At 47.1% G+C, this 16,198-nt stretch overlaps 1 protein-coding gene across 1 annotated transcript in view; it reads left to right on the plus strand.

Moving 5' to 3' along the window:
* LOC126183196 (gamma-aminobutyric acid type B receptor subunit 1) overlaps positions 1–16,198 on the plus strand; it is a 523,138-nt gene that overhangs the window by 198,653 nt on the left and 308,287 nt on the right. Inside the window, exon 17 of the mRNA XM_049924952.1 lies at positions 9,690–9,737. Coding sequence (XP_049780909.1) covers positions 9,690–9,737 — 48 coding nt within the window. The remainder of the gene's footprint in view (positions 1–9,689; positions 9,738–16,198) is intronic.

Genomic DNA, 16,198 nt, shown 5'->3' on the forward strand with positions numbered 1-16,198 from the left:
TATTTCCTCCCAGAACATCTCTACAGCCAGAATACCTAGACCACCTATAGACTGATTCTCTCCAGTCGTGGGTAGATGACGAGGAACATGTACTAACCTTCAAAAAATGTTTCAATATCCACTACCCATTCTTCTGCTTTTTCTTCTGCCTTTGTCCAGCATCGACGTAGGGCCGGTATGATTATTAACGGGTTTGGCATGGTCAATGTAAGTGATGGCCAGATGCCCTTCCTGTTGCCGCCCTATTTACCCCGGGACGGAATATGTTTACCCCAACTGTGTGTTTGGTGTTATTCAAAAAATGTTCAAATGTGTGTGAAATCTTATGGGACTTAACTGCTAAGGTCATCAGTCCCTAAGCTTACACACTACTTAATCTAAATTATCCTAAGGACAAGCACACACATCCATGCCCGAGGGAGGACTCGAACCTCCGCCGGGACCAGCCACACAGTCCGTGACTGCAGCGCCTAAGACCGCTCGGCTAATCCCGCGCGGCTGTGGTGTTATTAATATGGAAGTGAGCAGAAGTTTTCTAAATGTTTGCGTGCCGTGTAACGGAGGGGGACTTGGCTAATAGCCTGGTAGTCACCTAATGAAATATAGGAAAGCCTCTAAAAACTACATCCGGGCTGGCTGGCTGGCACACCGCCCCTCGTCCTTAATCCACCTGGCGGATTCGATCGTGGGCCGGCGCACGTCCCCCTTACGGAAGTAGCGCTTTAACACTCACGGATATCGGGATAGGTTTAGTATCCACTACTCAGTTATATTTGCTTATTACAGAATGTTTAGTAATAAACGTAGTCTGTTTCTCTACCCTATCTACGTTCTAAAAATACAGGATCAATGTTAATAGCTGAGACTCACATTTCCAATAAATAACATACACCAAAACAAACATATATGTCAGTACGATGACAGACGACATCTTCTTTTGTTTCCGTGTTGTTATTTATGAGGGTGATTATAAATGTGTCTGAAAGGTCTCATGCTTGGTTGGTTGATTTGGGGGGGGAACTAAACAGCGAGGTCATCGGTCCCATCGGATTAGGGAAGGATGTGAAAGGAAGTCGGTAGTGTCCTTTGAAAGGAACCATCCGGGCATTTGCCTGAAGTGATTTAGGGAAATCACGAAAAACCTAAATCAGGACGGCTGGACGCGGGTTTGAACCGTCGTCCTCTCGAATGCGAATCCTGTGTGCTAACGACTGCGCCACCTCGCTCGGTGGTCACATGAACAAATTTCTTTGAAAGACAATTACATATATTGACAAGAAGACAAAGGTTCCGCAAAGAGTGGTTGGAATTACCTGAAACTTTACTGAGGGCATAATACCGCGAAAATAAGTAAGAGTTTACAATAAACGACTTATGCGGTTAATTTGTAAAGATGAAACGAGGCTTTAGTAGTCTGATGGACAATCCGAACATTGGCTACAGAACATTATTTGGGTGAGCAGGAAAGAGTACAGGTTTTGCTCGGTATCCTATTGCACGACTTTCTAAATCCCAAGCAACTGAATTTCTGAAGTACGCTGAATTTCTGTACCCTGCCGTATGGCGGCAGGACGCTGTCCTGGGAAGGGGCCTGGGCGATGTTCACGTGACACCGCACGGCGACAATCGTTTCTTTACACATTTGATGTGTCACTTTGTAACTTAAAACAGATCAGAAAATGGCCATACACGGGCGAACCTGTCACTGCAGTACACTGTAGTACACTACCGGCCATTAAAATTGCTACACCGAGAAGAAATGCAGATGATAAACGGGTATTCATTGGACAAATATATTATACTAGAACTGGCATGTGAGTACATTTTCACGCAATTTGGATTCATAGATCTTGAGAAATCAGTACCCAGAACAACCACCTCTGGCCGTAATAACGGCCTTGATACGCCTGGGCATTGAGTCAAACAGAGCATGCAGCTTCAACACGCTACCACAGTTCATCAAGAGTAGCGATTGGCGTATTGTGACGAGCCAATAGCTCGGCCACTTTTTCAATTGGTGAGAGATCTGGAGAATGTGCTGGCCAGGGCAGCAGTCGAACATTTTCTGTGTCCAGAAAGGCCCGTACAGGACCTGCAACATGCGGTCGTGCATTATCCTGCTGAAACGTAGGGTTTCGCAGGGATCGAATGAAGGGTAGAGCCACGGGTCCTAACACATCTGAAATGTAACGTACACTGTTCAAAGTGCCGTCAATGCGAACAAAAGGTGACCGAAACGTGTAACCAATGGCACCCCATTCCATCACGCCGGGTGATACGCGAGTATGGCGATGACGAATACACGCTTCCAATGTGCGTTCACCGCAATGTCGCCAAACACGGATGCGGCCATCATGATGCTGTAAACAGAACCTGGATTCATCCGAATAAATGACGTTTTGCCATTCGTGCAGCCAGGTTCGCCGTGGAGTACACCATCGCGGGCGCTCCTGTCTGTGATGCAGCGTCAAGGGTAACCGCAGCCATGGTCTCCGAGATGATAGTCCATGCTGCTGCAAACGTCGTCGAACTGTTCGTGCAGATGGTTGTTGTCTTCCAAACGTCCCCATCTGTTGACTCAGGGATCGAGACGTGGCTGTACGATCCGTTACAGCCACGGCATAAGATGCCTGTCATCTCGACTGCTAGTGATAGGAGGCCGTTGGGATCCAGAACGGTGTTCCGTATTACCCTCATGAGCCCACCGATTCCATGTTCTGCTAACAGTCATTGGATCTCGACCAACGCGAGCAGCAATGGCGCGATACGATAAACCGCAATCGCGATAGGTTACAATCCGACCTTTATCAAAGTCGGAAACGTGATGGTACGCATTTCTCCTCCTTATACGAGGCATCACAACAACGTTTCACCACGCAACGGCGGTCAACTGCTGTTTGTGTATGAGAAATCGGTTGGAAACTTTCCTCACGTCAGCACGTTGTAGGTGTCACCACCGACGCCAACCTTTTGTGAATGCTCTGAAAAGCTAATCATTTGCACATCACAGCATCAGCTTCCTGTCGGTTAAATGTCGCGTCTGTAGCACGTCATCTTCGTGGTGTAGCAATTTTAATGGCCAGTAGTGTATTATGTTTTGTAGAGCGAAACAAAATTGTATTCAAGTAGAGTCATACATGTCGAAGGGAAAAATAAACAAACGTATCTGTATTTAGGGACGTACGATTGTTATGTGACAGTTAATTCGCATCGTGCAGGAGTCTCAACACAACTGGGCTAGAATGAATCATAGTAAGCTGGTTGGATGTTATGTGACCAGAATGCCAAACAAACGCCATGAGGGATGAGGAATTGCCGTGTATAACAAACTGAAGTGCCGTCTTAGCCTGCAGAAACAAAGGGACAGAGGGAAAGAAAGAAAGTACTTGGAATTATAATGTTATAGCACATAGCAACTAATTAAGTGATTGCTTTAAACATACATATGAATCTCGTCAGCTGGAGTTTGCTGCAACTGTGGTCTATCTGAATTAATTGACACAATTCACACGTCAATATGTATATACAGAAGTAGATAATCCCATAGGTTCTGTATTGAAATTAGCAGATTATTTATACGATCGCAATGCGGGCATTTTCTTCGGTGAGTTAATACTGAGCGATTTTTATAATATTAGGGGGAGGTAGAGGTGGCGAAAATGTCCGGGCATCGAAAGGGATATTTCGCAGGATACACAATCAGAAAAAAAATTAACGTCTAGAGGCTTTACCTACTGATATCCTCACATGGCTCCCCCTCTGTAGCAGACATCCGCAGTTGGCTCATAGCCATGACAGGAGGCGGAAGTGCTCGGCGTTACGAGCAGCGCTCCGCGGGCATGTTTCTGTTTACTCGTTAGTGTACGGTGCTACGTCGTTATATTCCTTGAAGTTCTGACCAGCAGTGGCGTTATCTTACCGCCGTGCCACAATAAAGATCACCTTTCAAGCGGAACATGCACGACCTCGAACGCACGAAGTGGGCCAGTTCATACGTGACAAACTTCATCTCGCACCTCGTGATGTTGCAGGAATTCACTTCTCCATCACGAGCAGCGTCGTGTATATCAAACTGCGGACCGAAGAAGTTTGTGTTGATGTTGTGCGGCGTTTCACCCGGGGATTGAAATTCAAACACCCTGAGGGCCACGTTGGAGCTGTTTCGGTTGATCACGCAGGATCTGGCCTTCACACCCTGGGTATTTTCGAACTTACTTTTGAGGTAGCACAAGACGTGGTCGTATCTGCCTTTCGACCTTACGCAAATTTCATCAGTGACATCGTTAAAAATGGCAGATCTTCGAGACTTACCACGTCTTAAATAGCGTCCGTCAGATCAGACGTGAACTAACGAAACATGTGCCTTCTCAATTGATTGATTGGCAGCGTGCGGGCGATCTTGATGCACGACAGCCAACAGCGAACTTGTACGGGCTGTGGCCAGGAGGGCCACATCCAGCTGGATTGTCTCCACAGGCGCCTGAGGCAGACGCTAGTAGGAGAAGTCGCACCACCAGTACTGTTCCGAAAGTGTCGGATGATGCCCTGGCCCAGATTCTTTCCGATCTGCCATAATTGCCAGACACTGATGGGGAGACGAATCTTCTGGTTTCTTCCCTACCACCTCTGGCGGAGACGACGCCCTCGATTGCCCGTCAGAACCCGAGAAGCGACCTTATAGTAGTGCTGGACGTCGACTCGGGCGAAGTACCAGCCTCTACTTTCCTTTTGATTGGGGCGGCGTCGTATGACGGCCGATCCCACTCCGATTCGTAACAACACGTTTGGAAGTAGAAGTCACCAAGGAAGCCCAAGAAACATAGTCGTATGTCACGTGACGATTGTTTCCTTAGCATGGTGAACCGACGTAGGACGACGCATCGATCTCGTAAGGCCTACTGTCGAGTATGCCTACTTCCCCCCCCCCCCACCCCCCCTCTCCTCCTTATTACAGCAGTTTGTCCTCCGGAGCCTGTGAAGACTTCCCCTCTGCTGGCTCCGCCCTCTGTTGACAAGCAGAGGAATCGGAATGGCCTGTGAACACAGCGGGTGGGCGCGTTACACCAGTTATGCCCCCCACTACCTCATCATAGTGAACGCCACGGCTTTGAGTGTATTGTGCGGTCTGCCCTGGCCAGATGCCACTGGTGGACCCCATATCTCTACAGCAGGAGTGCTGGAACAAACGTATTGTCTGGCTACAATCAATGTCAGCACTATCTGTGCCCCACATAAACCGGCAATTCTCCGTGATACACTTCATGTAGCGGAATTACACGTGGCCCTCTTACAAGAAGTGCACGTTGATGGTTTTCTTAACCCATTTGAATACATCCTTTCTGTCTCCCAAGCGTTGGATACTGGTAGGAGTGTGGCGATCCTCGTCCACGAAGGTTTATCCGTCGATGGTGTCCAGTATCTTCTGCATGCAAGAGGTTTGGCTCTCACACTCTCAGGTGCCCGAATTATTAATATCTATGCTCCTACAGGATTGGGAAGGTGAAGGGAACTCTCTGCCTTCTTTGCGGAGGTTTTCTTACCTCTGTTTGTGGGACAGCAAGATGCACTGGTGCTGGGTGGTGGTTTTAATTCCACCGTCCACCTTGAAGATCAATTGCCACATCATTCACCTTGCACAGAGCTTGCTATAATTGTCAACCATCTGCAATTTGTGGACATGTGGGAACATGTTCATGGTGACCACCCTGGTTTTGCTCATTCTTCTAGTTGCCTTGATTGCTTTTATATCTTGTACTCACTGGTGGGAGGAATCTGATTGGCTTAGATTTAGCCTGTCGCTTTTTCCAACCATGTGGCATATGTCTGTACCATTACCCTTGACGACCAGAGTGTGTGAAATGGAAGGGGTGTTTGGAAGCTGAATGTGTCCCTACTGGCATCTTGGCATCTCCCAACTGTCGGCAGCTTATTGAGGTGACTTGGGATTCATGTTGCTGCCATCGTGATGCTTACCTGTCTCTGTTATCTTGATGGCTGTTCTGTACAAAACTTGCCCTCCGCCAGGCATGACGGCATGTGACATAGGCTTGGGAACGTGGAGGAGGTAATCCCTGAGCTTTTATTGCCAAGCATTGAAGGTCTGGCCTACGATGTTGTTTTCACCCGATCGATGTACAATCGTAAACCATGTCAAAGCACAGATCACAGACCACAGGTGCCGCCACCTTGAAGGTACAGTGGTGTGAACCTGCACCTGTGACCACATGGCTTTGGAAGCTCTGTCGATGTACCATCTTCTAGCAGAAAGGCGACGACGACACTGGGCCCTCGTCTGAACCATCATAGATGACAAAGGCAGGCATCAATGCCCCCAGTGCAGCACTGGACCAGCACTTCACGCTCATTACGCTAGGTTGTACGCTAACCACCCTCATTTACCACCTGTCATTGAAGACGTCTCTAGGCTCATGTTTGGCACGATACTAGAGGACAAAACATTGGAATTGGTGGCGCCAGTAACAGAAGATGAAGTCCTCGATGCCATTTGAGTGGGAGCTACTAACAAGTGACTTGGTCCTAACGGTATCCCCCTTGAATTTTATCATGTTTTCCGATATCTCTTAGTGCCCATTTGGACTGTTATCTGCAGAGAACTAATGTCCTCCGTGGTACAGTCGCTGTCTAGAGGGCCTCATCATCCCTGTTCAGAAATCCTATGGGGTCTGCACATCAGTATCACCTGTTGAGCCTGCTAAATAGTGACATGAAGATCTTTACACATCTTTTGCCGAGGCTGGCCTGTCATGTCAGGTCGTATGATTAGGCGTCGCTAGGCGAGTGTACAACATTTGGACATCACTCTGCTGCCACAGGGATCCAATTGCCCTCGCTCGAACTCAACATTTGCCCAAGGCTTTGGCGTGCTTAGACTTCAGTCAGGCATTTGATCAGGTTGATCATTCTTTTCTTATGGCTCTCCTCCAACATATGGGATATGCAGAAACTGTTGTCGAAGTGGTCAAATGTCTCCTGCATGGCGCAATATCCCGGGTGATGCATAATAGTAGGCTTAGTACAACTGATCCTGATCTGGTGCTCAGTGTAACAGGGGTGCCCCCCGTCAGCGCCAATGTACGCCTTCGCCCTAGAACCATTTTTATGTGGCCTGCGACAGAAAGTGAGGGGGATATCACTAGATGGACATCGATTTTGTTCCTCCACCTTTATTAACTATTTGGTCCTCCGCCTTTGAAGTGCCGACGATAGCCAGGCGACCGAAGGCGAGGTGTCGGCAGCTCCCTTAGTGTAAGGAAATCGCAAGCTGTGTATATCGGTACAGGCCTGTCTGAGAGGAGCGTTGACCTGCTCAGTGTGACCGATACCTTAAGCTGCCTTGGCATCGACTTTACAGCTGACCTTCAGCGCTCTGCAGCCCACAATTGCAGACGGCTACTGCAACGTATCAGGTCTGGACTCACTGAACATCATCTCTGCTCCCTTCACCTCGTGCAACACACACACTATGTCAACACCCACATGGCGTCACGGATCCCTCATCACAAAATCTTTTGGTCCCGCACACCTTAGCTCGCTACATGTCAGCTGCGATGGGTTCGTTTATTAGTCAGGGGATGATCTTCAAAATCCGCTATGAGTCCCTCACCGTTCCCCATGCTTGAGGGGTTGGGGGTATTTACCACGTTCCAGATAGAGCTCAGGCCCATTTTGTCAGCTCACAGTCGATGAAGTGGCGGCGTTGCCCAATGTGCCTTACCAGCTTACTGCTTGATACGAATGCCCCAACCTTGTTGGTCCTTTTGATGTCGTTGTTGGACATCCCAGCGGCCTTCTATCACATGGGACTCTTTTTTCTGGAGCACAGCTACTTTTCTGCCTCTTTGACACCCGTGCTCTTGTTGTCAACGAAAGCAGTCTACACTGAGATGCAACTGGCCCACTCCCACAGTGCGATAGAAGTACTCACACTACAAGTGCCACAACATATGGAGGGCGGTGAGCACCCCTTTTCTTGCCGCTGCTGCATGCTCCATGTTGTATGGAACCGTCAATGGGAAACAACCAAATTGTTCTTGTCTCCGCCAATTTCACCTTGACAACTTCTCGCTTTGCAGCGCTTGCAGGCTGGTGGACAAAATGGCTCTGAGTACTATGGGACTTAACTGCTGAGGTCATCAGTCCCCTAGAACTTAGAACTACTTAAACCTAACTAACCTAAGGACATCACACACATCCATGCCAGAGGCAGGATTCGAAACTGCGACCGTAGCGGTCGCGCGGTTCCAGACTGTAGCGCCTAGAACCGCTCGGCCACTTCGGCCGGCGGTGGCGGACAGGGACGGTCATTGCTTCATTTGTGGCCCAGCAGTAGCTGTCTGGCGTTTGGTCCAGCGAATTGCCTTCGTCACATAAGCCACTCCTGACCGAATAACAACATGCACAATATTTTTCCTGGATGATGTGTACTACCCACTGACGATAATTCACTCTGTGGATTGGTTCCGTAGCCTCGCAGTCCGATTTTTTTTCCTCTGGTGAGAAGGGTGTTCTTTATTTTTGAACTTATGCTAACGAACGACATTTTGTGAAGTGAAAAAATACTTTTTAGCGAAAGAAGTATGCTGGCTGAGAAAATAATTAATGATAAGAGATGAGTTGATGAGAGCCTGGTGATATTTAATGACACCAAAGTAGAACTTTATGACCTTTTTTCGATGTGTAATTCCTTTCAAAAAATGTAAGGTTTAGTACACAATATGAAACTGATCATCCTATAAATGTCCTCTATCTCACAACTGTTAATGAACATCAGGCACACAGATCTTGTATCTGCGAGAAAACAGCCTATACTGATATAACAACACGTAATTCTACACGCTATACAAACACTCATAAATAGACTGGATTCAGGTCCATACTACGTGGGGCACACTCATTATCATTAACACAGAAGGGACATACACAGGCCATTAAAACTACAAAATCAGCTGCAACCTACGATAGGCTGTCAGAACAATGTTAATTTGACGTGTTATTCAACAACACAATCCAATATTCGTAACAAAAACGGTAACGGTACTTAAAAGACAGTAGATAGAGGGCAGGTGTACACAAATAATAGCCAACTTATTTAAGAGTACTTATTAAAATTATTCTTTTCTACGAACAAGAAATATGAACATCACTTACCTTACACAGTAAACACAAACACCTCTTCAACAGAATCTAGAGAGGTATTCAAATTGTAATGCAATATCTGTCTTTTCAAATACGTTACAAAAAGCATACAGACGCTTTTAGGCTCAATAACTATCAAAAATCCACAATGGGTAAGCACATGTTCCACAACTCTTACATATTAAAAGACATACTTTACTTCCTACACAAAGGCGAAGATAAGAAACTAGACCTACGAAAATAACTAAAATACTTTTGCACGAATAAAAATTTCCAAAAAACATTGTAAGTGAGTATACTGATTTATTCAATAATTTTACAAACTTATTTTTGCCAAAAATAGTTCCAGAATATAATCAAAAGGCATGTCGCCTCTGAATTGTAGAGGAAGCTATCATCTTTATCCTAGTCACATCTCAGATCTGAAAAAATTGCAACATCTTTGACATCCTTATATTTTAGTAATGTACACATCAATTTGAAATGTATATTAGTGTAAGGAAACCCATATAATGTAGAAATATGTGTTTCAGGATGTAAATTATCCATACTTCAAGCCTGTCCAGCCGATACCAGAGCATGTAAGTAATTCCTGAACAATTTTTATTATAGTGATGAATATGTTGCATTTAAATTAAATTGCATCGGTGCAATAGTACAATGAGAGCTGCAATGTGGAAGTAATGACGACATTGGTGTTACACACCTGAAAAAGGCCTTCAGAGCTCGAATGAAGTCTTACCTTTAAATAAAAATGATGATTTGCGACTGATGGCGTATGTTTACTTTTGACAGACTATACAGTAACTGTAAAAGAATTATTCTCGTATGAATGTGGTAGTTCGACATGTTACCATTGACGCCAAATTAAACCAAATAATTGTAGGTAGCATTTCAGAACAACAGTCGAAAAAGTATATTGAAAGTATTTACAAACACAGAAAACTTCTGTTTAACTCAACTATATTAAACTCTCGATTATCCGCGAGCGCATTTCCGCTTTGCGGATTATCCGCGATCTATTTTCCCCATTTTTTTTTTTTTTTTTTTGTTTAGCTGCTGAAAATTTTTCATTTACCCAGGAGTGGTCGCCGGTGAAAGATACACTTTACAACATGAGTATAGTAAACAACGTAGTGCTCGAACACCTCAAGCGCTGCATTATATTGTTATGGTGGATGCTGTAGTCATTTGGTTTCTGTTACTGCTGAACAATGTCTGAAAAGCGGAAACGTGTTGTGCTGACGACACAGTAGAAACTAGAAGTAATACAAAAACTCGAAGAAGGCAGTATTGATACGCGGAATTTGGCACTGATTTACAATGTGGGTGAAATTACAATCCATGATATTCGGAAAAACAAAGACAAAATAATTCAATATGCTAGCAGTTCTGACTCATCCAAAGGTTTGTCAAAGCGGAAGGCTATGAAAAGGTCTACATACGCAGAACTGGGTAAAGCAATGATGGAATGGTTTCAGCAGAAAAGAGCAGAGGGCACACAAGTATATGGCCCAATAAGCGCCGAACAGCCCCAGTTCTTCCTCAAAACCTTTGAGTTGAAGGAGATTTTAATGCATCTTCCAGCTTGCTAACAAGATTTTAACAGTGTCGTGGTATCCAGGAGATTTCCGTCCAAGGAAAGAAGTTAAGTCCAGATAATAAGGTCGCTTCCGAATTTTGTAATGATTTCCAGGAGTTTATTGCAAGAGAAAATTTAGAGTTGGAACAAATATACAACGCGGACGAAACCAGACTGTTCTGGAAGTGTCTACAACAAAGCCTTTAGCTTTCGAGACAGAGCATAGTACGCCTGGTTATATATCAAACAGGGAAAGGATAACTGTGTTGTGTTGTGCTAATGGTATGGGATCACATAAAGTTAAGCTTGATATAATAAGTGGAGCTAAAAACTCGCGCAGTTTCAAACAGAAAGAAATGCACAATTTATTTGTCGATTATTTTCGCCAGAAAGGGGCCTGGATGGTCTGCACAATATTTCAAACATGGTTCCATAATTCCTTTCTTCCACGGGTGCGAGACCATTTAACGTTGAAGGGTCTACTTGCAAGAGCTGTATCGTTACTGGATACTGCATCATCGCATCTGAATGAACCTGTTCTTAAATCGGATGACGGGATGACATTTGTAAAATATTTACCCCCTAATGTGCCAGCCTTAATTCAGCCAGTGGATCAGGATATCATCGTTGCCATGAAGAAAATTTACAGAGGAAATCTTCCACAAAAACTTATTAAGGAGGGCAGCAATCTTCAAACAATAAACTGTGCTAGACGCGATTTATTAAGTGTCAAATGCGTGGCGTAAGGTAAAACAATCAACCATAGCCAAGTCATGGAAAAACATTTATCCTGTTTTGCAAAGTACTCCAGGTATGGAGCTGTTGAAAAAGAAAAATTTCTGAGTGGTTTGACGTTGACTGCACAGAGCCAGTTCATGAGATGTTGAGTGACTGTGCTGCTGTCCACTAAGTACAAAGGAAATCTGAGGAGTTGAATGACAGTGACGAAGGAGACAGCATTCCTTTGAAATTTCCTGGCAAGTGCTCTACAGACTCCTTTTTTTTGCGTTTCATTCGTTATTGTTCGTCGTGGCGGACGTTACATGACATCCGTTGAAGTTCGTTGTTGATCTCTTCACTCAGTTTTTTATTACAGAGACCAGCCAGCTCTCTCACCAAACATGCTGAGCTACCGTACCGGCAACTGAGCTACCTAAGCACGACTCACGACCCGTCCTCACAGCTTTACTTCCGCCAGTATCTCGTCGGTAGAGCACTGGCCCTCGAAAGGCAATCTCGCTCCGGCACACAGTTTTGATCTGCCAGGAAGTTTCAATCAGCGCAAACTCCGCTGCAGAGTGAAAATGTCAGTCTGACAACATTCCTTTCATTCTAGAAACCCTAATCAGTCATGCATCAGTACTTTAGTGGGCCGAAGGGTTACTGGACTATTTAAAGCTGTCTTTATTCACTTTCAGTGAATATTACATAAAAATGTCTTGCAAGTTTATCGCAATCCACAAAGATTCTTACGAATTAAGTTTAAAAAATGAAATTAAATAAACCATAGTAAACAAATCATAATGGAAAGCAATTTTGAAAAGAATAAAGAGGTTATTGGGCCTGGGTAGACACGCCATGTCTCAGTGTAAAACACACACACACAAACACACACACACACAAACACACATACACACACTCCCAGTACTCTACCTCACGCCGACCCAATTCTTCGTACCATAGGTAGTCTTTATCTGGTAGATACAGAAGGACAAGTTTGCACCAGTTAACACTCGAGTACATCGAACACTAAGATTGCGTCTTTTCAGATCTAGATTGAGGAGGTTCTTGGCTGACTGTGGTGCCCAGGTCCCTCTCCAGTTCAACATTGCCGAAGTTGTTCGCACTTCATCAGTGTCTTGGCGCAGATCACGGACAGCATGATGGACATCCTCATTGTCATATTTTGTGGTCTTCTCTCGGTGATTACAGTCGAGGCGCAAGTGGCCACAGGTAACCTGGGCGTCGACGATATGGGCAACGCCGTGTTTCACCTCCATAATGTCCGGTTTCTGAAGTCATCTGAGTGTTTGGAGGTGGGGCTCCACGAAGGTGTTAAACCTCTTCTGCGCCAGGCCGCGCGCGATGTACTTCACGACGGCGCCGTGCCATTTTATGTGGGAGCCGTGGGTCCTGCTTCAGCTCTGGACAACGTGGTTTGTGGTCTCGACAAGGCTGTACCCTTCCTTGCATCTCTTCTCGACGTCCCGGCCACGACTACAGCGGGCCTTGGATGGAAGGTCGTTAATGTGGGCCGTACAGTTTATGTAGTTGCGGCCAGAGAGGAAACAGCTGGTGTCAGCGACCCACAGATTCTGGCCAGATGTTGCAGCTGAAAACATCAGGGCCGTGTCATCGAACGTCACGTAGAGTCGCGCCGTCCACATGCCTGCAATCTTCTTGCTCAGCAGCAGATGGCCTTCCCACAGAATGTGTTTCTCTATCATGTTGATCTCTATTTGTTCTTCTGCCCAAACTCCCTTGTCCATTGGTGTTAGCATCTGCTGCAGTATTCGGAGGCAGTTTTGTCACAGGATGGGGCTGACCCATCTGGCAGAAGGGATGTTGATGCCCCCATGTGGGATGGGAGCATGAAAATGTGCCATGATGTTATCTGCTGGAAGATGAAGCCAGCTTCACACAGCAGCTCGCTCAAAGGTGTCAATCGCCTTAAGCCACCCATGTGTGTGTGACTAACGATGAGGCCATGGTATAGACCCAGGAGAAAAAAACTCTGGAGATGACATCAATCTGCTCCTGCAGGTAGCGCCTCAGGTTGAAGAGACACCACCCTGCTGACAAAAACTGCAGGCTGAGTTAACGAAATGTCTCCCCACATGTATTGCTGGCATGGTGGTGTTGCCAGCTTTGAAGGTTTTGTCGTCGTTTTCTTTGACCTTCTTTTAGTAGTCAGAGGCCATAAGCATGAGAGAGACAGACTTGAAGCCATTGACCTGCAACTCCAGGTGGCCCATGGTTGTGACTGTGGCGTCGATGAAGGCCTGCAGCACTCCCAGCGAACATTTGTGAAGGCTGCCGTGTTGATCTGGTGGCCAAGGACTCGGACACTGATGTGGGAAGGTCACATAGGGTAAGTTCTAGGGCATAACTGGAAAGAAGGGGAGAGTGAGGGACGCCCTGAGGGACACGTCTGGAAGGCTGCATGATCCTACTCTCACTGTCGAGGCCTGTTATCACCATCTGCTCGTACCTGTATCATCACAAGACATAGCTAGAGAATTTGTCTGGTACACTCCTGGAAATTGAAATACAAACACCGTGAATTCATTGTCCCAGGAAGGGGAAACTTTATTGACACATTCCTGGGGTCAGATACATCACATGATCACACTGACAGAACCACAGGCACATAGACACAGGCAACAGAGCATGCACAATGTCGGCACTAGTACAGTGTATATCCACCTTTCGCAGCAATGCAGGCTGCTATTCTCCCATGGAGACGATCGTAGAGATGCTGGATGTAGTCCTGTGGAACGGCTTGCCATGCCATTTCCACCTGGCGCCTCAGTTGGACCAGCGTTCGTGCTGGACGTGCAGACCGCGTGAGACGACGCTTCATCCAGTCCCAAACATGCTCAATGGGGGACAGATCCGGAGATCTTGCTGGCCAGGGTAGTTGACTTACACCTTCTAGAGCACGTTGGGTGGCACGGGATACATGCGGACGTGCATTGTCCTGTTGGAACAGCAAGTTCCCTTGCCGGTCTAGGAATGGTAGAACGATGGGTTCGATGACGGTTTGGATGTACGGTGCACTATTCAGTGTCCCCTCGACGATCACCAGTGGTGTACGGCCAGTGTAGGAGATCGCTCCCCACACCATGATGCCGGGTGTTGGCCCTGTGTGCCTCGGTCGTATGCAGTCCTGATTGTGGCGCTCACCTGCACGGCGCCAAACATGCATACGACCATCATTGGCACCAAGGCAGAAGCGACTCTCATCGCTGAAGACGACACGTCTCCATTCGTCCCTCCATTCACGCCTGTCGCGACACCACTGGAGGCGGGCTGCACGATGTTGGGGCGTGAGCGGAAGACGGCCTAACGGTGTGCGGGACCGTAGCCCAGCTTCATGGAGACGGTTGCGAATGGTCCTCGCCGATACCCCAGGAGCAACAGTGTCCCTAATTTGGTGGGAAGTGGCGGTGCGGTTCCCTACGGCACTGCGTAGGATCCTACGGTCTTGGCGTGCATCCGTGCGTCGCTGCGGTCCGGTCCCAGGTCGACGGGCACGTGCACCTTCCGCCGACCACTGGCGACAACATCGATGTACTGTGGAGACCTCACGCCCCACGTGTTGAGCAATTCGGCGGTACGTCCACCCGGCCTCCCGCATGCCCACTATACGCCCTCGCTCAAAGTCCGTCAACTGCACATACGGTTCACGTCCACGCTGTCGCGGCATGCTACCAGTGTTAAAGACTGCGATGGAGCTCCGTATGCCACGGCAAACTGGCTGACACTGACGGCGGCGGTGCACAAATGCTGCGCAGCAAGCGCCATTCGACGGCCAACACCGCGGTTCCTGGTGTGTCCGCTGTGCCGTGCGTGTGATCATTGCTTGTACAGCCCTCTCGCAGTGTCCGGAGCAAGTATGGTGGGTCTGACACACCGGTGTCAATGTGTTCTTTTTTCCATTTCCAGGAGTGTAGATCAAAAAATGGTTCAAATGGCTCTGAGCACTATGGGACTTAACTTCTGAGGTCATCAGTCCCCTAGAACTTAGAACTACTTAAACCTAACTAACCTAAGGACACTACACACATCCATGCCCGAGGCAGGATTCGAACCTGCGACTGTAGCAGTCGCGCTGTTCTAGACTGAGCGCCTAGAACCGCACGGCCACCGCGGCCGGCACAGGGCCAAGAGCTGCATGGTCCAGGGAGTCGAATGCCATTGATACTTCCAGTAACACCACATAGACAGACCAAAAGGAACGAGTTACGTCAGCGAGAGTCAGGTCAAGGAGAAAGACGTTTTCCAATATTCCATCCCGAGGGATGAACTCACACTGATACCTATCCACAGCACTATGCCGCATCAGGCACGATGCGAGGACCTTATGAAAGGCCCATACTGAACATCGAGAAGACAGTGATTGGGCAGAAGTCAGCGGGGCCCTCTTGAGAATCAGGGAAGTACTCACATGAATGGAGATATGAAGGAAGGGCTCTGGACAGGAGGAAAAGATTAAAGAGTTCTTGCAGGAGATTCGTCAGCACATGACAAAGCTGGATGGGAGTAAGGTCATCTGGAACTGTGGCAGAACCTCTGGGTGAAAACAAAGCAGCGGCCTCTTTGGTGGTAATCGGCGCCCACAACGTCTCGAAGTCTAATGGCTCCAAGTGCAGTAGGAGCCGATTGTCAACGAGCCCCAGGCGGAGGTTGTCCTCTTAGTGAAGAGGTCAACCCAGAAGTCCATCAGGTTTGGAATTT

The sequence above is a fragment of the Schistocerca cancellata genome, chromosome 4 (genome assembly GCF_023864275.1).
Source record: "Schistocerca cancellata isolate TAMUIC-IGC-003103 chromosome 4, iqSchCanc2.1, whole genome shotgun sequence".
Lineage (NCBI taxonomy): Eukaryota > Metazoa > Arthropoda > Insecta > Orthoptera > Acrididae > Schistocerca > Schistocerca cancellata.